Source organism: Hemitrygon akajei, chromosome 10 (assembly GCF_048418815.1).
Source record: "Hemitrygon akajei chromosome 10, sHemAka1.3, whole genome shotgun sequence".
Lineage (NCBI taxonomy): Eukaryota > Metazoa > Chordata > Chondrichthyes > Myliobatiformes > Dasyatidae > Hemitrygon > Hemitrygon akajei.
Window position 1 is genome coordinate 98,751,162 of NC_133133.1, and position 24,184 is coordinate 98,775,345.

The following is a 24,184-nucleotide window of genomic DNA, read 5'->3' on the forward strand; positions in this document are numbered from 1 at the left end:
TCAAATCTGGCCAAATCTCCTGGCTATGATCCCCTATATGGCAGATATGGTGGGAGTGGGAACTCCCTCAAATGCTCCCTCTGGACCCCAACTCTGAGCAACACCAGAAACATTTCCTTATGGATCATGTAACCCCCACCCCCAGGCAGTGTGTCTAATTTGTGCACACAACTACGGGGACTTTCCCCCATGTAATCTGATAGTGGTGTCTCCAGTACTCCCTATCACTTGTTCCAATAAGGGCAGTGCCACTTCCTTTAAATGGGGAGCTGCTCCTTTAACTAAATAGCCCATCATGGTCGAGATTAAGCTATGACCCTCTGATGGGTTGTTGCTGTCGTGATAGATCTCTGTAATCTGGTCTCTTCCTCCTCTTGAAGAATGAGGGATACCTCACTTTAATGCTGCTACCACTCTGCCCCATCACTACCACTGGAAGCAAGTTGCACTTCCAGGGTGTTGACATTACCCTCAGGACACCCATCTCCCTGTTGGATAAACTCACTTCAGCACTCCCCACACACATGGCCAGAGACTCCCCTGGCTTCTGCCTATACCTACCTCCCAACTCCGCAGTTCTAGTGGAGAACTCTGATGGTAATCTCGGTGAGTCACAGCCAGTCCCTTCAAAGTGCAAAGTAAAATTTATCAGAGTACATACATGCTACCACATACAATCCTGAGATTCTTCTTCCTGCAGGCATGCTCAGCAAATCTACAGAACAGTAACTGTTAACAGGATCACTAAACAACTCCTTCCACCTACCATCAGATTTCTGGATGGTCCATGAATCTGTCAGACTGTTGGAGCTGGGATTTGCACTGTCATAGCTGCTGAGGTTACAATAATTCACAAGAGTTGTTCATTAAAAACAGAGTAGCCAAAAGCAATATTTGAGAGTCATGGTTGGATAGTTTGAACTGATGTGAAAGGTTAATCATAAGCAATCACTGGCTCCAATAAATCAACTAATCACATTTTGCAGGAGGGACATTGGTATGTCCAGACAGAAAGAACGCTTCTCATTTTCAATTAAGTGTGAAAAATAACATTGTTTCCATGCTTCCTACAGGTGGCATCACGCAGTTAGAAGCAAAGGACTGAAAGAGCAATCAATATTGCCAGTCCTACTGGTAAATGACTGAACAATTTAAAAGTAGAACAAAGATAGTAAGGAGCAGACAAGTATTTAAAATAAAATGCACTCAAAGACCCTAAGAAGATTTTCCTTGCTAATCCTCAAGGATCATGCTGATCTTTTGCGTTATCATACATAGCTCTTTTTCACGTAACCCATAAAAATGCATCAATCTCAGACTTAAAATTAGCCTTTTACCCAGTTTATATTGACGACTGGCAAAACCATTTCAAATTTTCTACCTGCCTATACATAGAAATAAGAATAGAAGACAACTTTTTAAATGATACAGCACAGGGTAAGCCCCTCTGGTCCTTCGAACCACTCCACCTCACAACCCTGATTTAACCCTAACCTAATCATGGGACAATTTACAATGACCAATTAACCTACCCGTTACATCTTTTGATTGAGGGAGGAAACTGAAGCTCCGAGGAAAACCCACACATTCTATGGGGAGAATGTACAGACTCCACCAGAATTCAAGGTTCAAAGGTCAAATTTAATGTCAGAGAAACGTATACAATATACATCCTGAAATGCTTTTTCTTTGCAAAATTCCATGAAAACAGAAGAATGCCCCAAAGAATGAACGACAGTTAAATGTGAGAACCCCAAAGTCCACCCCCAGCTCCCCCCTCCCGCGCGTAAGCGGCGGCGAGCAACAATCCCCCATTCCCCCACCGGCAAAACAAAAAGCGCACCCACTACCAAGCACAAGCGTGAGCTAAGCGATAGCAGTTACCCCAAAGGCGATCACATTTCATCCAGCATTTGGCAACCCACAGGTTCTCTCTCTTCCTAATAAGGGAGAGGGAGGTGTCCCCCATTTTCATAGTGAGTGGGAGACATAACAACAACCCGCTGGTTTATGATGTTAAAAGTCCGTTTCATCGCTTTTTTCGAGCTCTGTGTCTGAAGATCGCCAAGACCTAGGGTCTTCAGGTCCACAGCGAAAGATTTTCCAGCCTCTCCGATGACACACAAGTCTCCTACCGTGACACGGACCCTCGATCCGCCCGTCTCCAGATCCCCGAAATCTTAGGTTTCCGAACATGATTCCAAACCCTTGGGCTGTTGAATAACAGTCAGACATTGAACCCCGAGAACAGGTTCCATTCCCACAAAGAACCAATACCTGCATGTAATTCCAGGTCAGGGTCTTCAAAAGAACCCTGAAAGGGAAAAATAGATATTAAAAATAGAAATAGAGCTGTTTACGAAGATGCAAGCAAAGGAGTGGCCGTTAAGTGCCATTAACACTCCTAAGCTCACCGAACTCCAATACCCCAAGCTGTAAACCATTACTCTGATCACCACACTACCATGCTGCCCAAATATCAGAGTGGATTATACAGCTCTTCATTGAGTTGCTGATCTTTTACCTCAGAGCCACTTTCCCATTTCCCAAAATGCAGTGAATCTGGATCAGAATCAGAATCTGGCCTTTCAGCACTCTCTCAACTGACATGAACCCTCCTCATGAAGGGTTTCGGCCCGAAACGTCATCACTACCTCCTCCTATAGATGCTGTCTGGCCTGCTGAGTTCTGCCAGCATTTTGTGTTTTTATTTATTTCCAGCATCTGCAGATTCACTCGTGTTGACTGTAGCAGTAGTATAGAGCAAACACATAAAATTATTAAAATAAATCATTGTAATCATAATTATGTGCCATATCCATAAGACCATAAGATATAGGAACAGATTTGGCCCATCGAGTCTGCTCTGTCATTTTACCATAGCTGATCTGCATTTTGGACTTCAATGTCATCCTTTGAACTAGTTTAATGTTTTGAAGATATAAAACATAACATTGACAACGAGATATTTTAAAAATTAATCCAAGATGGCTACCAACCTGGTAAAATGCAGTGAGATGTTTGAACTAAAAAGAGCACGGCAAGTAAAAAATGCAGTTGAGGGTGTAAACAGTAGATAAGGCATAAACAATTAAAAAAAAAGTAGAAATGGCTGCCTATATCAGAAAGATTACACATTTGATTACACAAAAGATAACTGGAATATACAAACGTCTATATATGCTGAGCTAATTGAGCAATAGTTTGAAGCATATGAAATAGCCAATGAAAAACAAGTACCAATTTTGCTCAGTCCATTGGGCTTAAGTTTGTTTCAAAGTTTGACTGATTCAACCAAACCATCAGAAATTAGCTTTGTTGATATTTACTTACAACCAAAACCATCATTACTTGCAGAAGTATTTCATATTCAGAATCAAAAGTCCATTTCAGCGTAGGTGGCTGAATTGAAGAAGTTGTCTGAGTTGTCAGTTTGGTAATGGGCTTACTGATGCACTGATAGATCATTTAGTTTGTGGAATCTTAAAAGAAAGCATTTAGAACAGGCTCCAAACAGATGAACAACTTAGAGTATATTCAAAAGAGCAGTTGAACTTGCTGTTTCAATGGGAACCACAGAGAGAGATGCAAATGCGTTGCAGTTTGTCTGAACTGGAGAAGGACCAGTGTGTTGGCAGGCAGATTTTCTAATGCTACAATGGTGTATTGTATACATTTTTCTGACATTAAATGTACCTATTGAAACTCCCAATCATCAAGCATGCTACAATTTCAGACACTGATTAAGCCTTTTTCTTTGACTTAACACCATATGTAAGTCCTTCTGTAATCGATGGTTGGGACATGTTGCTGTTATTGAGTAACCATGGGTTATTTGGTTAAACATGTACAGTCAGTCAATCATCCACTATGTCAGTTATTCATTCATACTCATTCCTTTCAATTTGGTTCCTGGTCTTTAGAATTTCTTTCACTTATACAGAAGATGAAACAAAAATGTTTAATTTAGATTGAACAACAGCATTACAAACTATCAAAATCTATGATCACTCTTCTCGAGAGTGATAAATTCTCGGGGTGGTAAATTGGATTAGTAAGTATGCAGATAATACTAAGGTAGGTGGCATTATGGATAATGAAGTAGGTTTTCAAAGCTTGCAGAGAGATTTAGGCCAGTTAGAAGAATGGGCTGAAAGATGGCAGATGGAGTTTAATGCTGATAAGTGTGAGGTGCTACATTTTGGTAGGACTAATCAAAATAGGACATATATGGTAAATGGTAGGGCATTGAAGAATGCAGTAGAACAGAGTGATCTAGGAATAATGGTGCATAGTTCCCTGAAGGTGGAATCTCATGTGGATAGGGTGGTGAAGAAAGCTTTTGGTATGCTGGCCTTTATAAATCAGAGCATTGAGTATAGGAGTTGGGATGTAATGTTAAAATTGTACAAGGCATTGGTGAGGCCAAATTTGGAGTATTGTGTACAGTTCTGGTCACCGAATTATAGGAAAGATGTCAACAAAATAGAGAGAGTACAGAGGAGATTTGCTAGAATGTTACCTGGGTTTCAGCACTTAAGTTACAGAGAAAGGTTGAACAAGTTAGGTCTTTATTCTTTGGAGCGTAGAAGGTTGAGGGGGGACTTAATAGAGGTACTTAAAATTATGAGGGGGATAGATAGAGTTGACGTAGATAGGCTTTTTCCATTGAGAGATACAAACAAGAAGACATGAGTTGAGAGTTAAGGGCAAAAGTTTAGGGGTAACACGAAGGGGAACTTCTTTACTCAGAGAGTGGTAGCTGTGTGGAATGAGCTTCCAGTAGAAGTGGTAGGTAGTGGTGGTAGTAGTAGAAGTGGACGGGCAGGTTCGATTTTGTAATTAAAAAAAAATTGGATTGGTAAATGGACAGGAAAAGAATGGAGGGTTATGGGCTGAGTGCAGCTAGGTGGGACTAGGTGAGACTAAGCATTCGGCACGGACTAGAAGGGCCGAGATGTCCTGTTTCTGTGCTGTAATTGTTATATGGTTATATGGTTTATATTGATGGTGATGGTAAGAACAGGATGACATGGCAAAAGAATTTGTGGCTGAAATTATTTTTGGACCATTGGTATCGCTTCTGGGGAAGAGGTGTCCTGTAAAAGAGAGACAGGTTTTGCCTGAACTAGAGAGGGACCAGTGTGTTGGCAGGCAGATTTTCTAATGCTACAATGGTGAATGCAAACTCGGTTTGCAGGGGGTGGGACCCTAAACATCAGGGAGGCAAATGAAAGGCTGCAAAATCATGTAGAAGTTGGTGAGTTTAAGTTGAACAGCCATGACAGGGAGCAAGGAAAGCCAATTGGATTACATTGTGTTTCTTTCAATGCAAGTGGTCTGACAGGTAAAGCAGATGAACTTAAGGCTTGGATAGCTACGTGGGAAAGAGATAACATAATAAGGGACGGACAGGTCTGACAACTTAATGCTCTGGGGTACATGTGGTTTATGTGGGATAGAGGCAGAGGAAAGAGAGGAGAGTGAGTTGAATTTTTGATTTGGGTATGATGAAATTACCAAAGGATCATCTTTATGGGTGAAGATAAGAAATGAAAAATGAATGTTCACTTTGTTAAAATTGGACTAAGGGCCCCCTAATAATCAGCAGGATTTAGAATAGATATGCAGGAAGATTGTGCAGAATTGCAAGAATAACAGGGTAATAGAAACATAGAACATAGAAATCTACAGCACATGACAGGCCCTTCGGCCCACAATGTTGTGCTGACCATGTAACCTACTCTGGAAACTGCCTAGAATTCCTCTACCGCATAGCCCTCTAAGCTCCATGCACCTATCCAAGAGTCTCTTAAAAGACCCTGTTGTATCCACCTCTACCACCTTCACTGGCAGTACATTCCAACCACCCACCACTCTCTGTGTGAAAAACCTACCCCTGACATCCCCCTTTTACAAACTCCCAAGCACCTTAAAACTATGCCCCCTCATGTTAGCCATTTCAGCCTGGGAAAAAAGTTTCTGGCTAGTCACACGATCAATGCCTCTCATCATCTTATACACCTCTATCCGGTCACCTCTCATCCTCCATCACTCCAAGGAGAAAAGGCCAAATTCACTCAACCTATTCTTATATGATACACCTTCCAATCCAGGCAACATCCTGTAAATCTCCTCTGCACTCTATTTATTATTATTCATATCATTCCTATAATGAGGTGACCAGAACTGAACACAGTACTCCAAGTGGGGTTGAACTAAGGTTTTGTATAGCTTTAACATTACCTCATGGCTCTTGAACTCAGTCCCATGGTTGATGAAGGTAAACACACCATATGCCTTCTTAACAACACTGTCAACGTGCGCAGCGGCTTTGAGTGCCCTATTGACATGTACCCCAAGATCTCACTGATCCTCCACACCGGCAAGAGTCTTACCATTAATATTATATTCTGTCTTCAAATTCGACTGACTGAAATGAACCACTTCACACTTACCTGGGTTGAACTCCATCTGCCACTTCACAGCCCAGTTCTGCATCCTATCGATGTTACACTGTGACCTCTGACAACCCTCCAGACTATCCACAACATCCCCAACTTTTGTGTCATCAGCAAACTTACTACACACCCTTCTACTTCCTCATCTAGGTCATTTATAAAAATTTTGAAGAGGAGGGGTCCCAGAACAGATCCTCTGCAGAACACCACTGGTCACTGACTTCCATGCAGAATACGAACCATCCACAACCACCCTTTGCCTTCTGTGGTCAAGCCAATTCTGGATCAACAAAGCAAGGCCTCCTTGGATCCCATGCCTCCTTAACTTCTGAATGAGCCTCGCATGGTGAACTTTATCAAATGCATAACTGAAATCCATATACACTACATCCACTGCTCTACCTTCATTAATGTGTTTTGGTATATCCTCAAAGAATTCAATTTGGCTTGTAAGGCATGATCTGCCTTTAACAAAGCCATGCTGACTATCCCTAATCAGATTATGCCTCTCCAAATGCTCATAAATCCTGCCTCTCAGGATCTTCCTCAACAATTTGTTCACCATTGAGGTCAGACTCACTGATTTAAAATTTCCTGGCTATCTCTACTCCCTTTTTTGAACAAAAGAACAATGTTTTCCACCTTCCAATCCTCTGGTACTTCTCCTGTCCCTATTGATGAAGCAAAGATCATTGTCAGAGGCTCAGTAATGTCCTCCCTCACTTCCCACAGTAGCCTGGGATCTACCTTGTTTGGTCCCGGTGACTTATCTAACTTAATACCTTTCAAAAACTCCAGCACATCCTCTTTCTTAATGTCTATACACTCAAGTGTTTCTGCCCTCTGTAAGTCATCCCCACAATTGCCAAGGTCCTTTTCACTGGTGAATATTGAAGCAAAGTACACTCCTATTAAGTACTGTCACTACCTCTTCTGGCTCCATGCAGTTTTCCACTCTCGCTCTTGATTGGTCCTTTTCTCACATGGCTCATTCTCTTGCTCTTCACATACTTGTAGAATGCCTCAGGGTTTTCCTTTCCTGCTCACCAAGGTCTTCTCATGGTCCCTTCTGGCTTTTCTAATTCCATTTTTATGCTCCTTCCTATTAGCCTTATAATCTTCTAGAACTCCACAGTACCTTTTGAACCTTTTGTAAGCTTTTCTTTTCTTCTTAACTAGATTTTCTACATACTTTCTACACCATGGTTCTTTAATTTTACCATCCTTTCCCTGTCTCAATGGAACATACTTATGCAGAACTCTATGTAAATGTTCCCTGAACATTTGCCACATTTCTACCATACATTTCCCCGAGAACATCTGTTCCCAATTTATGTTTCCAAGCTCCTGCCTAATAGCCTCATATTTCCCCCTACCCCAATTAAATGCTTTCCAAGATTTTCTGCTCTTGTCCCTCTCCAGCACTGTGGTAAAGGAGATAGAGTTGTGATCACTACCTCCAAAATGCTCTCCCACTGAGAGATCTGACACCTGACCAGGTTCATTTCCCAATACCAGATCAATGACTGTCTCTCCTCTAGTTGGCTTATCTACATATTGCATCAGGAAACCTTCCTGAACACACCTAACAAACTCCACCCCACCTAAACCCCTTGCTCTAAGGAGAAGCCAGTCAATATTAGGAAAGTTAAAATTACCCATCACAACAATCCTATTATTATTGCACCGTTCCAGAATCCACCTCCCTATCTGCTCCTCGATGTCCCTGTTATGATTGGGTAGTCTATAAAAACATCCAGTAGAGATAATGCCCCCTTGCTGTATCTAACTTCCACCCACAATTCCTCCATGACTTCCTCCTTTACTGCAGCTGTGACGCTACCTCTGATTACCAGAGCCACCCCAACTCTTTTGACTCCCTCCCTGTCCTTTTTGAAACATCTAAAGCCCGGTACACTCAGCAGCCATTCCTTCCTGAGTCATCCAAGACTCTGTAGTGGCCACAACATCAGATTCAACATACTGACCCATGCTCTAAGTTCATCTTACTTGCTTATGATACTCATTGCATTAAAATAGACACATCTCAAATCATCTGCTGAATGCTTCTTTGCTCCATCATCTGCCTATTCTTCCTCATAGACTCCCTACAAGCTGTCACTATTTATGCCCCAACCACCCCATCATTTCAGTTCCCCCGAAAATCTATTTTAAACCCTCCCCAACAGCATTAACAAACCTTCCTCCCAGGATATTGGTTCCCTTCCAGTTCAGGTGCAAGCCATCCCACTTGTACAGGTCACTCCTTCCGCAGAAAAGGTTCCAATGATCCAAGAACTTGAAACCCTGTCCCCTACACCATCTCCTCAGCCACTCATTCATATGCGCTTTCTTCCTGTTCTGACCTTGAAGGTCTTGCTCTTCAGCCTCCTTCCTAACTTCCTAAACTTACTGCGCAGGACATCTACCCCACTCCTGTCCATGTTATTCGTACTAATATGTACCATGATCTTTGGTTGCTCACCCTCCTCTTCAAGTATATTCTGCAATTGCTGGGAGTCTTCCTGAACCTTAGCACCCAGGAGGCAACACACTAGCCTGGTGTCTCTTTTGCTGCCGCAGAATCTCCTATCTGTCCCCATAACAGTCAAATCCCCTCTGCCTGACTTCACCCTACCCTTTTGAGTCTCAGAGCCAACCACAGTGCTATTGGTCTGGCTGTTCCTGCTTGCCCAGATAGCTCACCCCCTTCAGCAGTATCCAAAGAGATATACTGACACTGACTTCCTTCTCCCTTTACCTCTCTCAGTGTTCACCCATCTACTCCCTGAATTCTGCATTTTTGGTGTAGGCATCTGCTCAAAAGTCATATCTATCAATTGCCTTGCCTTCCAAATGATCCTAAGTTCATCCATCTTCAGCTCCAGTTCCTTAATGCAGTCTTTCATGAGCTGGAGTTGGCTGCACTTCCCATGTGTGTAGTCATCAAGGAGACTATCGGGTTCTATCAATTGCCACATCCTACAGGAGGAGCATTCCACTGCCATATCTGCCATAGAACATAGAATAGTACAGCACAATACAGGCCCTTCAGCCCACAATGTTGTGCTGACCCTTAAACCCCGCCTCCCATAAACCCCCCCCCCCACATTAAATTCCTCCATATACCTGTTTAGTAGTCTCTTAAATATCACTAGTGTATCTGCTTCTACCACGGACTCAGGCAGTGCATTCCACGCACCAACCTCTCTCAGAGTAAAAAACCTTCCTTTAATATCCCCTTTGAACTTCCCACCCCTTACCTTAAAGCCATGTCCTCTTGTATTGAGCAGTGGTGCCCTGGGGAAGAGGTGCTGGCTGTCCTCACTAACTATTCATCTTACTATCTTGTATACCTCTATCATGTCTCCACTCATCCTCCTTCTCTCCAAAGAGTAAAGCCCTTAATCTCTGATCATAATGCATATTCTCTAAACCAGGCAGCATCCTGGTAGATCTCCTCTGTATCCTTTCCAGTGCTTCCACATCCTTCCTATAGTGAGGCGACCAGAACTAGACACAGTACTCCAAGTGTGGCCTAACCAGACTTTTATAGAGCTGCATCATTACCTCACGACTCTTAAATTCTATCCCTCCACTTGTGAAAGCTAACACCCCATAAGCTTTCTTAACTACCCTATCTACCTGCGAGGCAACTTTCAGGGATCTGTTGATATGTACCCCCAGATCCCTCTGCTCCTCCACACTACCAAGTATCCTGCCATTTACTTTGTACTTTGCCTTGGAGTTTGTCATTCCAAAGTGTACCACCTCACACTTCTCCGGGTTGAACTCCACCTGCCACTTCTCAGCCCACATCTGCATCCTATCAATGTCTCTCTGCAATCTTCAACAATCCTCTACACTATCCACAACACCACCAAACTTTGTGTCATCTGCAAACTTGCCAACCCACCCTTCTACCGCCAGGTCATTAATAAAACTCACGAAAAGTAGAGGTCCCAGAACTGATCCTTGTGGGACACCACTAGTCACAACCCTCCAATCTGAATGTACTCCCTCCACCATGACCCTTTGCTTTCTGCAGGCAAGCCAATTCTGAATCCACCTGGCCAAACTTCCCTGGATCCCATGCCTTCTGACTTTCTGAATAAGCCTACCATGTGGAACCTGCCTGCACTGTACAATGGGTAACCAAGACCAGATCTTCTAACCTGATTCTTTGGCCTCAGCAACTTGAGTCAAACCTAATGCTCCAGATGGACCCAAAAGATATACACATGTTGGTAAAACAAAATGCCCGAGGATAGTATGTGTGATGTGACATAGACAACTAGCAGGAAACCAATAACAAAGACACATATCACTTCTTTAAGGGGGAAGTGAAGCAGTGACTGGGAGGAGGTGACAGCAATTAGGTGCAAAGGGACTAGGGGGTTAATTCCCGAAAGGTTAATTTGCAGGTTAAGTCGGTGGTGAGGAAGGCAAATGTGATATCAAAGCAAGGATGTAATGTTGAAACTTTATGAAGCATTGGTGAGGCCTCATTTGGAGTATTGTGAGCAGGTTTGGGCACTTTATCTCAGAAAGGATGTGCTGACTCTGGAGATGCTTCAAAGGAGGTTCACAAAAATGATTCCAGGATTGAATGGCTTGTCATATGAAAAGCATTTGATGGTTCTGGGCTTGTATTCACAAGAATTCAGAAAAATGAGGCGTGACCTCATCAACACCTATCAAATGGTGAAAGGCCTTGATGGAGTGGATGTGGAGAGGATGTTTCTTATGGTGGGAGAGTCCTAGGACCTATGAACATAGCCTCAGAATCGAGGGTTATCCTTTTAGAATAGAGAAGAGGAGGAGTTTCTTTAGCCAGAGAGTGGCGAATCTGTAGGATTCTTTTCCACAGATAGCTGTGGAGGCCAAGCCTTTATGTATATTTAAGGCAGAGGTTGATGGATTTGTGATTAGTCAGGGTATTCAGGGATACAGTACAAGGCAAAGGCAGGAGATTGGAGCTGAGAGAAAAATTGGATCAGCCATGATGAAATGGTGGAGCAGACTTGATGGGCCAAATGGCCTAATTCTGCTCTATATCTTACGGTCTTCCTGAAAATGCTGTAAGAAGGCCTTGAGATTTTGGAGAGACCAGTGGGATGGACCTACCCAGTCTTGTGTACTGGGGACATAGACCAGAGAATGGAGAAGAGAAGTGGTAAAGTGGCTGCCGCAATATCACAAAGGACGTTCTTTGCATACCAGCAACCAGGGCACTTAGCAAGGGACTGCCAGAATAAGGGTAAAAGGAGATGATATGTTGCAGCTGTGGCCTCTCAGGCCATAGTTGGACACAGTGTCCTAAAAAAGGGAATGTGTGGGAACCACTCACAAGAAACAGACAGAAATGACAGCTGTGCCCTCTCTGTCTGATCTAACTGCTGCTCAGATCATAGAGCTGGTGAGGTCACCATCCAAGTCAGGTCAGACAAATGTCTGGTGGCAGCATCCTTTACCAGTACTAGACGCCCATAAAAGGTTTATTGGGGGCCAGCAAAGAGATATGTTGGTGGAAATGGATCACCAGTGTCAATAACTGATCTACCCCAGCTCACAACTGGAGAGCTGATATACATTACCAGCGCAGAGGGTAAAACAATGAGGGCAGAGAAAAGTAACCCTCAGCTACTTGAGAATGAGTGAGTGCAGCTTCCAGAAGAGGAAAGCAAGGAGTAAAAATGGAAAGAGGAGGGTAAATTAAGGAGTATACCGTATGTGACTATAGCAAACATTAATTCAAACAAAAGTCACTCTTCAGTTCTTAACATAAATTGTAAATTTCAAGTAGTAAACTGAAGTTAAAACATATCGTTGCAAATGGTTTAACTTACAGACTAAGGGATATAGTTTGCAAAATGGTCACCATGAGATGTTTGCATGTGCATCAACCAAATGTTAAGACAGTGGGGTTGTGTTAATTGGCCTGCATCAATCTAGGCAACTATGGGTATAAGTATTTCGCATTATTGTAAACCAGATCAAGGAAACTTTCAGAGCAGACTGATAATATCATGTCAATTAGTTTGTCCTATCAAAGGTATTTGAACATTGAAAGGTGTCTCCCACTGTAGACATGCAATTCAAAGTCAACCCAAAGTATTGAAGTAAATAATGCCATTGTAACAATTGAAATTGTATTCAATCACCTGCTGTTACCTTTGATTTTTAAGGATATAAAATATGAGGTATTTTGAATTTGTAGCCTCTACTGAGAGAGTTTGCAGAAGAATGCCTGCTTGTTGTGCTGAATAAAAACTTCTATATCACCAGCTCAATGTCTCTCTGGTGACTTTGATCACACTCACCACAATGGCAACATTCCAGGTTCCCTGACCACCAACAGTCAGGTTGGAACATGCACACAAACCATTGTTAACTCATAGCATAAAGAACAGTGCAGCATAGGCCCTTCAGCCCACAATGTCATGAAATGACAAATCCCTTCTGTCCACACAATATCTATTCATTCTCTGCACTTTCATATCTGTCACTAAAAGTCTTTTGAATACCTATATCATATTTGCCCCCATCATCATCTCTGGCATTGCATTCCTGGCTCCAACAAGTCTGTGTAAAAAAATTTACCTTGCACATCTCCTTTGAATTTATTCCTCTCACCTTAAGTTCCTCTAGTATTGAATATTTCAACCCCAGGAGAAAAATACCACTTGTCTACTCTTTGATACTCATAATTTTATAAATTTCTATGAGTCTCTCAGACTCTGCCACACCAGAAAAAAAAAACCCAAGTTTGTCCAACATTTCCTCATAGCGTATGCCTGTAATCCAGGCAGCAGTCTGGTCAAATTCCTTTGGACCTTCTCCAAAGCCTCTATATTTTCTCATGAAGGTCTCTGTCCTGATGGAGGGTCTTGGCCCAAAGTGTTGACCGTTTACTCTTTTCCATAGATGCTGCCTGGCCTGCTGAGCTCCTCCAGCATTTTGTGCGTGTTGCTTAGATTTCCAGCATCAGCATAATTTCTTTTGTTTGTGATTAGACATTCTTTCTATAGTGGGGTGACTAAATTGAATGCAATACTTCAGATGTGGTCTAACTAGTTTCCTTGTTCTCTAGAAGATGAAAGGAGAGTCATTATGCTGAACACCATAAAACAAAAGTACCCTACTAACCCACTCACAGTGCCTTCAGCAATAAAAGTCCATAGTCCATGGTCATAAAACATGAAGCACTTCCCATACTGCGAGAGCCATCTCTGAGGCAAACAAATTTTACAGCACTTTTAGTGATTCATTACAAAATTTATTGATTGAAGTAATATGTGTTTGAAGATCAAGACCTTAGTCATAGTCTTTATGAGAAGCACTGATCCCTGCCCATACTGTTCACATGTCTGAGAGACCTGACCAATGTTCTACTGGATTAAATAGTTCTTTAATATAAGTTGGATTCCTGACCTCACTGCACTTTCTCTGTAGCTGTTATTGTTTCACCTTGTTCTATCTCAATGCACAGCTGGCCAATATGATTTGTATGAACTGCATGCAAGACAAGCTTTTCACTATATATCAGTACATGGACAATAATAAGCCAATTCCAATTCAGCAAGCACTTCAACACACTTGAAATATCAGACAACATCTCTGCAAAATCCTCTACATTCAGTTTAAGGATATCAGTCTCATCCCAAAGGCCAGCACCGTTACCATTGAATTGGAATTGGCTTATTATTGTCTCTTTAGTTCATAGTTGCATTTGTGACATCAGCCTCTTTAACCAAATACTCCATCCATAGTTTTGTTTATTTTATTTACTTATTTTTATTTAGAAATACAGCATGGGAACAGGCCCTTCCAACCCAATGAGACCGCACCGCCAAAGTACACCAATGTGACCAATTAACTTACTAACCCGTACATCTTTGATGTTTTTGGATCACTTTTGTAGGCTGAAACAAAGGTGGTGATAGATCAGCATGTAGGAGAGAGACTGAAAATCTGATTGAATGGAGCCACAACTACAACCACTCACTCAATGCCAGCAAAACCAAAGAGTTGATTATTAACTGCAGGAGGAAGAAGTTGGAGAACCATGAGCTGGTCCTCACTGGGGAGATTGAAGATGGAGAGGGTGAGTAACTTAAAATACCTTGACATCATCATATCAGAGGACCTGTCCTTGGACTAGCAAGTAAGTGTCTTAACAAAGAAGGCATGACAGCATCTCTGTTTTCTTTGGAGTTTGTATAGATTTGGCATGTCATCTAAAACCTTCAAGCTCAAGTTTAATTGTCATTCAGCCATACATGATTACCATGAATACAGCCAAATGCAACAGCGTTATTCCAGCGCTAAGGTGCAAAACACAGTACCAACTGTCATTCACAACACAGGTCCATAGAGCACATATAAGTAAAATATAGTCACACACACACAGAGACAGGACAGCACTTTCTCAAGATTTTTTGCTGCATCATATTACCTCTGGCATACAAAGACTCCGATGCCTCGTCCTCACCACGACTGAGACGACGCAGCTAACTTGCCATTTATCAAAAAACTAGTGAATGGGACTTGTAGCATTCCACATTAACAATGTCCAAGAGGGTCTTGCACTCTCAAGAACAGCAACTAAGATGACTTAGACTGCATACCTCCTTTGTGCACCCTCTCCATCTCTCTAACGCAGCAGGAGCACGTTCAGCACCAAGTACAGCTCCTTCAGTTTCTCAATTATCAAGCAACTTGCTGATGAGGTAGACCCGCAGTAAGTTCTGAATGTCTAGCAGGGTGTTTGACAAACTTCTATAGATGCACAGTGGAAAGTATCCTGACTGGTTGCATCATGGCCTGGTATGGAAACACCAATGTCCAGGAATGGAAAAGCTCAGTCCACCACAAAAAAAGCCCTCCCCACCTTTGAGTACATCCATGAGGAGCTCTGCCACAAGACAGCAGCATGTATCATCAAGGATCGCCATGATCTAGGCCATGTTCTCTCGCAATACTACCATTGGGCAGGAGATACAGGAGCCTTAGGTCCCACACCATCAGGTTCAGGAACTGTTATTACCCTGAACCAGCATGCATAACTTCATTCACCTCAACTGTGAACTAACTCTACAACTTCAGACTCACTTTCAAGAACTCATTATGAACATAAGAAATAGGAGCAGGAGTAGGCCATCCGGCCTGTTGAGACTGCTGCACCATTCAATAAGATCATGGCTGATTTGGCCATGGACTCATCTCCACTTACCTGCTTTTTCCCCATAACCCTCAATTCCCTGTGTCCAGACATACAGACTCTACAATTTATATTCATATTTTATTTTCAAGTTGTTTTCTCTTGCACATTGATTGTCAGTCTTCATGTATAGCTATCATAAATTTTATTGCTTTTCTTTATTTTTTTCTCATAAATGCCTGCAAGAAAATGAATCTGAAGGTATTATATGGTATATTTCTGGAGTCCATACTCCAGGAGCACAGAATTCAGTAAATGACAGGAAAAGTTTGGCATCAGAGCCAGCAACCTGTGCTACATCCGTGGAAGAATTTGCAGTCCCCATCAGCCTCATCAGTCACCTCAGAACCCACAAAACCAGAGTGGAAAGTAGTACATCCTCAATCTCCAGGAAATTCCCAATAAAAGAATATAGTACTGTGTAATAACCCTATTAACTCATTAACTGCATCACCTCCAAAAGCTCCGTATACCTGTTTAAATATAAATATGCGGTGCTGTGTCAGTTGTTATCACTATGAGTTTAAAATAGAGAAAAAGAAAACTATTTTGGAAAACTGAAAATGAGAAAGTAATGTGGCTCTCTGATCTTAGTAGAGAAATCAAGCATGCACAAAGTAGACATATAATGCATATTTTACGTAGAATTTCACAAAGGAACATGGATCACTTAAATTAAAGGCATATACTTTGCCCAGATGAATGCCTGCTGCCATTTCTCAAGGGTAATGCTGCCACTCCGTGTCTAGACAGAGAGCAGCAGCTTGTGATGCAACAGATTTTGGAACTGCATTTAAGACAGTGACTTGGGATCAAGGAAGGTTCAATTCAGATCCAGAAGTGAATACTAATAAAGAGATGTGGCTGATGGGAGAAGATGGGTTGGTAGATTGTGAAGAGTTGTGCTCCCAATACTGTTCTGAATTTCTTCCTCTCCGCTTTGACCTGGAGCACTGGGCCAGGTTGAAAAAGTCAGGGTGTCGGGGCTGGAGGAAAGTGACCAGCTGGTCAGCTCTCTGCTTCACAAGTTTGGCTCTTCTGGGCACTGAACAGAGCCTGTGGCTTGCAACTAACAGGACACAGTGATGACTGGCTTCATGTCTGCAGACTCACTTTTGTGGACTTCAGTTCTGAATGCTATTTGCTTACTTTTATTGTTTGCTTGATTTGTTTTTCTCCCCCCGCACACTGGGTGTTTGATGGTCTTTTGGGTTTCTTTGTTTTGCATCTGCCTGTAAGGAGACAAATCTCAAGGTTGTATAAAGTATACATACTTCGATAAAAAATTAACTTGAAGCTATCATGGGGCAGAAGTCCTGTGGAAGAAGAGGAGGCTATACTTCTTCAAAGAAGCTTCAATGACAGCTCTGCAACTGCAAACATTTGGGGACTTTGTTGTTCATGTTCCATGTACTTTTGTTACCTGCTTTTCTCTACTATTTATGTGATTTCAATCAGAGTTCAGCTCCCTACTCAATGAGGTTTCTTCCCTTTGGCACTGAACTGATTCTACAGCTGTGACCTGCAACCATCGGCACTCGCCTCAGAGCAGACTGGCTCCGTGGCTGCGGCCTGCAATCATCAGGCTCCTGGACCGGCTTCAATCACCTCAACACTGAACCTGCTCAGTCACTGTAGACTCAGTTCCTGCAGTCTATATGTGTTATTTGTTTACACAATTCGTTCTTTTTCATACGTATTTGATTTCAGTGAATGTATTGATGAATGCAATATATAAAGATATGGACTTACAACTATAACTGTAGCTTCTAACTAACCACGCTAAGGCGTTGGAGCTGGAACTGGATGAACTCCCGATCATTCGGGAGGCTGAGGGGGTGATAGACAGAACATATAGAGAGGTAGTTACACCCAAGGTGCAGGACACAGGAAACTGTGTGACAGTCCAGAAGGGAAAAAGGGTGAAAGAGCCAGTGCAGAGTACATTCCCCTCAACAACAGGTATATCATCTGATACTGTTGGGGGCGAGGGGAGTGGTGGGAAATGACCTACCAGAGGAAAGTCACAGTGATTGGATCTCTGGCACTGAGTCTGCCTCTGTGACTCAGAAGGGAAGTGGGGAGATGAGGTGCACCCTGGTGACAGGGGATAGTTAGGGAACTGACAGGAGGTTCTGTGGGCCAGAATGAGATTCCCAGATGGTATGTTGCCTCCCGGGTGCCAGGGTCCAGGACACCTCAAACAAGTTCTTAGCATTCTTAAGTGGGAGGGTGAAAAGGTAGAAGTTTTGGTCCATGCAGATACCAATGACATGGGTAGGATGAGCGATAAGGTTCTGCAAAGGGAGTTCAGGGAGTTAGATGCTAAGTTAAGGGTAGGACCTCCAGGGTTGTGATCTCAGGATTGCAACCTATGCCACGTTCTAGTGAAGCCAGAAATAGGAAAATGACGCAGTTTAACATGTGCTAAGGAGTTGGTGTAGGAGGGACGGCATAAGGTTTTTGGATTATTGGGCTCCCTTCAAGGGTAGGTGGGACCTGTTCAAAAGGGTCAGTTTGCACCAGAACTGGAGGGGGCCTAATATTCTAGTGGGAAGGTTTGTTAATGCAGCACAGTGGGGTTTACACCAGAGTGCCAGAACAGATAGTGGAGGCAGATGTTGGTAAGACCTCAAAGTCAAGAATCAAATGGTTGAGCATGGTGTAATTAATGTCCTGAACTGTGTTTATTTCAATGCAAGAAGCATTGTAGGAAAGACAGATGAGCTCAGGGCATGGATCAACACCTGGAATTGTGACATTGTCGTCTACTCCCAAAACCTTCCTTATGAGTCCATGCATATATTTAAGTTGATTGTTTCCTGATTGGTCAGGGCATCAAAGGATATGGCAAGAAGGGGTTCAGTGGGATCTAGGGTCAGCCATGATGAAATGGCAGCGCAGACTCGATGGGCTGAATAGTCTAATTCTGCTCCTATGTCTTATGGTCTACAGGTATAGCCTCAAGGCAGTGGAGGTTTGAGATCAGTTTTCCTTCTCCTAGGTGAGCTGCCAACAGCAGCTGATGAGTCCGATCGGAATGAAGGGACTGGTTTTAAGGTGCCAGTAACCTGCCCCTTCTCCTGTCAGTAAAAATAGTTCTGTTGGACATAGTATTTAAGCCACATGTGAAGGCCAGCAGCTGCACTTAGTTGTCAGAGACTATTTGAGGTGCACACATAGAAACAAAGAAAACCTACAACACAATACAGGTCCGTCTACCCACAATGTTGTGCTGAACATGTACTTACTTTAGTAATTATCTAGGATTACCTATAGCCCTCTATTTTTCTGAGCTCCATGTACCTATCCAGGAGTCTCTTAAAAGACCCTATTGTATCCGCCTCTACCACCATCGTCGGCAGCCCATTCCACTCACTCACCACTCTCTGCATAAAAAAAACTTACTCCTGACATCTCCTCTGTACCTACTTCCAAGCACCTTAAAACTGTGCCCTCTCATGATAGCTATTTCAGCCCTGGGAAGAAGCCTCTGACTATCCACACGATCAATGCCTCTCATCATTTTATACACCATTGGAAGCACTTATACAGGTAGTGGGAGCTTGTTCCCATTACCACCCCAGCAATGCAAAAAGATAGGTCTGGTCCATGGGTTGAGATTCTAAATTGGAGAAAGGCCAAGTTTGATTATATCAAAAATGATCTGGCAAGTGTGGACGAGGACAGGCTGTTTTCTGGCAAAGGTGTACTTGGAAAGTGAGAGGCCTTCAAAAACAAAATTTTGAGATTACAAAGCTTGTATGTGCCTGTCAGAATAAAAGGTAAAGATAACAAGTGTAGGAACCTATAAGAGAAAAAGGCAAGGCAGGTAGAGGCAAGCAGAATCAAATGAGGTGCTTATGGTGTACACGAAATGCAAGAGAACACTTAAGAAAGAAATCAGAATGGCTAAAAGAAGGCATGAAGTTGTTCTACCAGACAAAGTGAAGGAGAATTCCAAAGGATTCGACAGATGCATTATGTTAAGAGCAAAAGGATTGCAAGGGACAGAACTAGTCCTCTGGAAGACCAAAATGTTAATCCATGTGTGGAGCCAAAACAGATGGGGGAGATCTTAAATGAATTCTTTGCATCTGTATTTACTCTGGAGATGGATACAGAGTCTATAGAAGTGAGGCAAAACGGCATCAACTTCATGACTCTGTACAGATTACAGAGGAGATGTTTGCTGTCCTGAGACAAATTAGTGTGGATAATTCCCTAGGCCCTGACGAAGTGTTCCCTTGGACCTCTGGGAGGCAAGTGCAGAAATTGCCAGGTCCCTAGCAGAGATATTTAAATCATTCTAAGTGACAGGAGAGGTACCAGAGAATTGGAGGATAGACAATGTTGTTCCACTGTTTAAAAATGGCTCTAAACATAAACCAGGAAATTATAGGCCACTGAGTCTGACAGCAGTTCTGAGAAAGTTATTGGCAGGTATTCTAAGGAACCAGAAATATAAGTATTTGTATAGACATGGACTGATTAAGGATGGCCAGCATGGCTTTGTGCATGGTAGCTCATGTCTAACCAGTCTTATCAAGTTTTCTGAGGAAGTTACTGGGAGAGTGGATGAAGGCAGGGCAGCGGATGCTGCCTGCATGGACTCCAGTCAGGCATTTGACAAGGCCCTATATGGGAAGTTCGTCAAGAAGTTTCTGTCGCTGGCATTCAGGATGAGTAAGTAAATTGGATTAGACATTGGCTTTGTGGGAGAAGCCTGAGAGTGGTTAACTGTACTGACCTTGGAAGCAGTTCTGATTTTTAGCAGTATCAGGCTGAAATGAGAATATTTAATCATATTCATTGAGAGTTCTGCTGCCACAGGAAGTGGAGAGAGTGAGCAGTTTCAAGTTCCTGGGTGTCAAGATCTATGAGGGCCTAATCTGGTCGCAACATATCGATGCAGCTATAAAGAAGGCAAGACTGTAACTGTACATTAGGAGTTTGAAAAGATTTGGTATGGCAACAAATACACTCAAAAACTTCTATAGATATACCTTGGAGAGTATTCTGACAGGCTGCATCACTGTCTGGTATGGGGGAGGGGGGGCGGGGGGGAAGGGCTACTGCACAGGACCAAAAGAAACTGCAGGGTCTTGTAAATTTAGTCCGCTCATCTTGGGTACGAGCCTACCCAGGACGTCTTCAAGGAGCAGTGTCTCAGAACGGCAGCATCCATTATTAAGGACCTCGAGCACCCAGGGCACCCACCTGTTACCATCAGATAGGAGGTACAGAAGCCTGAAGGTACACACTCAGTAATTCAGGAATAACTTCTTTCCCTCTGCCATCCGATTCCTAAGTGGACATTGAATCTGTGAACACTACCTTCCTTTCTCAGACACGGTTCCCTAAAGATGTCCTGGGTACTTTGTAGGCTAGTGCCCAAAATGGAACTGACTGGATTTACAACCTTCTGCAGCTTCTTTCGGTCCTGTGCAGCAGCCTCCCCTCCATACCAGACAGTGATGCGGCCTGTCAGAATGCTGTCCATGGCACTTCCATAGAAGTTTTTGAGTGTATTTGTTGACATGCCAAATCTCTTCAAACTCCTAATATAGAAACATAGAAAATAGGTGCAGGAGTAGGCCATTTGGCCCTTCGAGCCTGCACCGCCATTCAGTATGATCATGGCTGATCATCCAACTCAGAACCCTGTATCTGCTTTCTGTCCCCGACCCCTTTGGCCACAAAGGCCATATCTAACTTCTTCTTAAATATAGCCAATGAACCGACTTCAACTGTTTCCTGTTTCCTGAATTCCAGATTCACCACTCTCTGTGTGAAGAAGTTTTTCCTCATCTCAGTCCTAAAAGGCTTCCCCTTTATCCTTAAACTGTAACCCCTTGTTCTGGACTTCCCCAACATCGGAAACAATCTTCCTGCATCTAGCCTGTCCAATCCCTTTAGAATTTTATACGTTTCAATAAGATCCCCCCTCAATCTTCTAAATTCCAGTGAGTATAAGCCTAGTCGATCCATTCGTTCTTCATATGAAAGTCCTGCCATCCCAGGAATCAATCTGGTGAACCTTCTCTGTACTCCCTCAATGGCAAGAATATCTTTCCTCAGATTAGGGGACCAAAACTGCACACAACATTCTAGGTGCGGTCTCACCAAGGCCTTGTACAACTGCAGTAGAACCTCCCTGCTCCTGTACTCAAATCCTTTTGCTATGAATGCGGTATGAGGTATGCCTAATGAGGTATAGTCACTGTTTTGCCTTCTTTATAACTACATCGAGATGCTGGGACCAGGTTAGATCCTCAGAGATCTTGACACCCAGGAACTTGAAGCTGCTCACTCTCTCCACTTCTGATCCCTCTATGAGGATTGGTATGTGCTCTTTCGTCGTACCCTTCCTGAAGTCCAGAATCAGCTCTTCCGTCTTACTGATGTTGAGTGTCAGGTTGTTGCTATGGCACTACTCCACTAGTTGGCATATCTCACTCCTGTATGCCCTCTCATCACCACCTGAGATTCTACCAACAATAGTTGTATCATCTGCAAATTTATAGATGATATTTGAGTTATGCATAGCCACACAGTCATGTGTTACGAACCCCGTAACTGGGTCACTTACCAGCAAAGATAGAGAGGTCCGTTGAAGTCTGATGATACTATTTTTAACAGTATTTATTAGTAAAAATACACAAAAATAATATCAATGCAAATATACAGATAATATACGACATCAATACTAAACCTAAAAGTGCGGGTGCAGTAATAATCAATAAGAAATAAGCTCTATCGTTGTCTAGGGGATAATGAATTGTCTGCTGGAAATGTACAGTTCACTGCAGTTCCACAAGCTGCCGTCTTTTGGTTGTCGCTGTGTTGCACTTTGTTGGAGAGAGAGAGAAATAGGAATAGAATGGGAACAGTTACCGCTACGGGTTTTCCAACCTTTATGATTTTTGATCCGTCAGGAGTCTCGTTGTCGTGGCCTTTCACTTGTGGCCTCTCCTTTAGCTAAAGCCGTTCTTCCGTGGTGAGCCCGCCAACCCAGGCAAGGGAAGGACGCACACGAGCCCCCACCGGCTGTCGCTATTAAACGCTGTCACGGGATTTCTAGCGTTTCCCCTGGTGCGTCTAAAGGGGTTGTTCCCCAGACCCTCTTTTATCCTTACTCACGGGGTCTCAGATGTCAATCAGGTTGGGATGATGCAATCCCTCAACCAGCCCACTCTGGTCGTCCCCTGAGGGGCTTCAATGAATAGTACAGTACTCAATACACAATTCCGTTTCCAAGAGACAATAGCCGTTATCAGGGGTTTTGTTTCGCTGAGGCCAGGACACATTCCAAACCTTGTGGATTCTACGTGTCTCTCTCTCATTTCCTGGGTCCCAGACCTGAATTAATAGTGATCTTGCGATTCTCAAAAAGGAGGGGGCGACTTTGTACCCTTCAGCCCCTCAGAGTTGCTGCACATTCATAACACACGTGTATGCAGAAAGCAGAGTAGTGGACTAAGCATACACCCCTGAGGTGCGTCAGTATTGATCGTCAGCGAGGAGGATCTGTTATTACCAATCCGTAGACTGTGGTCTTCCGGTTAGGAAGTCAAGGATCCAATTGTAGAGGGAGGTACAGGTTCTGCAACTCTAAATCAGGATCGTGGGAATGATGGTTTTGAATGCTGAGTGATAATCGATGAACAACATCCTGACATAGGTGCTTGTGTTGTCTAGGTGGTCTAAAGCCACGTGGAGAGCCATTAAGATTGCATCTGCTATTGACCTATTGTGGCAAAAGGCAAATTGCAACGGGTCCAGGTCCTTGCTGAGGCAGGGGTTCAGTTTAGTCATAACCAACTTCTCAAAGCATTTCATCACTGTCAATGTGAGTGCTACTGGGAGATAGTCATTAAGGCAGCCCACATTATTCTTCTTAGGCACTGGCTTTTTAAAAATATATATTATTTGTTTTTGCATGAATTTAATCTATTCAAAATACATATACTGTAATTTATTTATTCTATATTATGTATTGTATTATTTTATGTATTATGTATTGCTAAGTTAAAAAATTTCACGACACATGCTATTGATAATAAACCTGATTCTGAATGGGAGCAGATGGTTGCCCCTCTGACTGGAGGCCTGTAACTATTGGTGTTCCACAGGGACTGGTGCTGGGTCTGTTGTTGTTTGTCATCTGTATCAATGATCTGGATGATAATGTGGGTTAAATGGATCAGAAAATTTGCAGATGACACCAAGATTGGGGGTGTAGTGGACAGTGAGGAAGGCTATCCTGGCTTAGAATATAGTAACATAGAAACATAGAAAACCTACAGCACAATACAGGCCCTTAGGCCCACAAAGCTGTGTCGAACATGTCCTTACCTTAAAAATTACCCCGGGTTACCTATAGCCCTCTATTTTTCTAAGCTCCATGTACTTTTCCAGGAGTCTCTTTAAAGACCCTATCGTTTCTGCCTCCACCACTGTCGTCAGCAACCCATTCCATGCTCTCACCACTCTCTGT

The 24,184-nt window shown here is 43.0% G+C and overlaps 1 protein-coding gene across 5 annotated transcripts in view; it reads right to left on the bottom strand.

The window, feature by feature from the left end:
- Window positions 1–1,632: 1,632 nt before the first annotated feature.
- brwd3 (bromodomain and WD repeat domain containing 3) overlaps window positions 1,633–24,184 on the bottom strand; it is a 340,825-nt gene continuing 318,273 nt past the window's right edge. For all 5 annotated transcript variants that reach the window (XM_073058687.1, XM_073058689.1, XM_073058692.1 and 2 more), the window contains one exon: window positions 1,633–2,314. In XM_073058687.1, coding sequence (XP_072914788.1) covers window positions 2,228–2,314 — 87 coding nt within the window. In that variant the 3' untranslated portion in view covers window positions 1,633–2,227. The remainder of the gene's footprint in view (window positions 2,315–24,184) is intronic.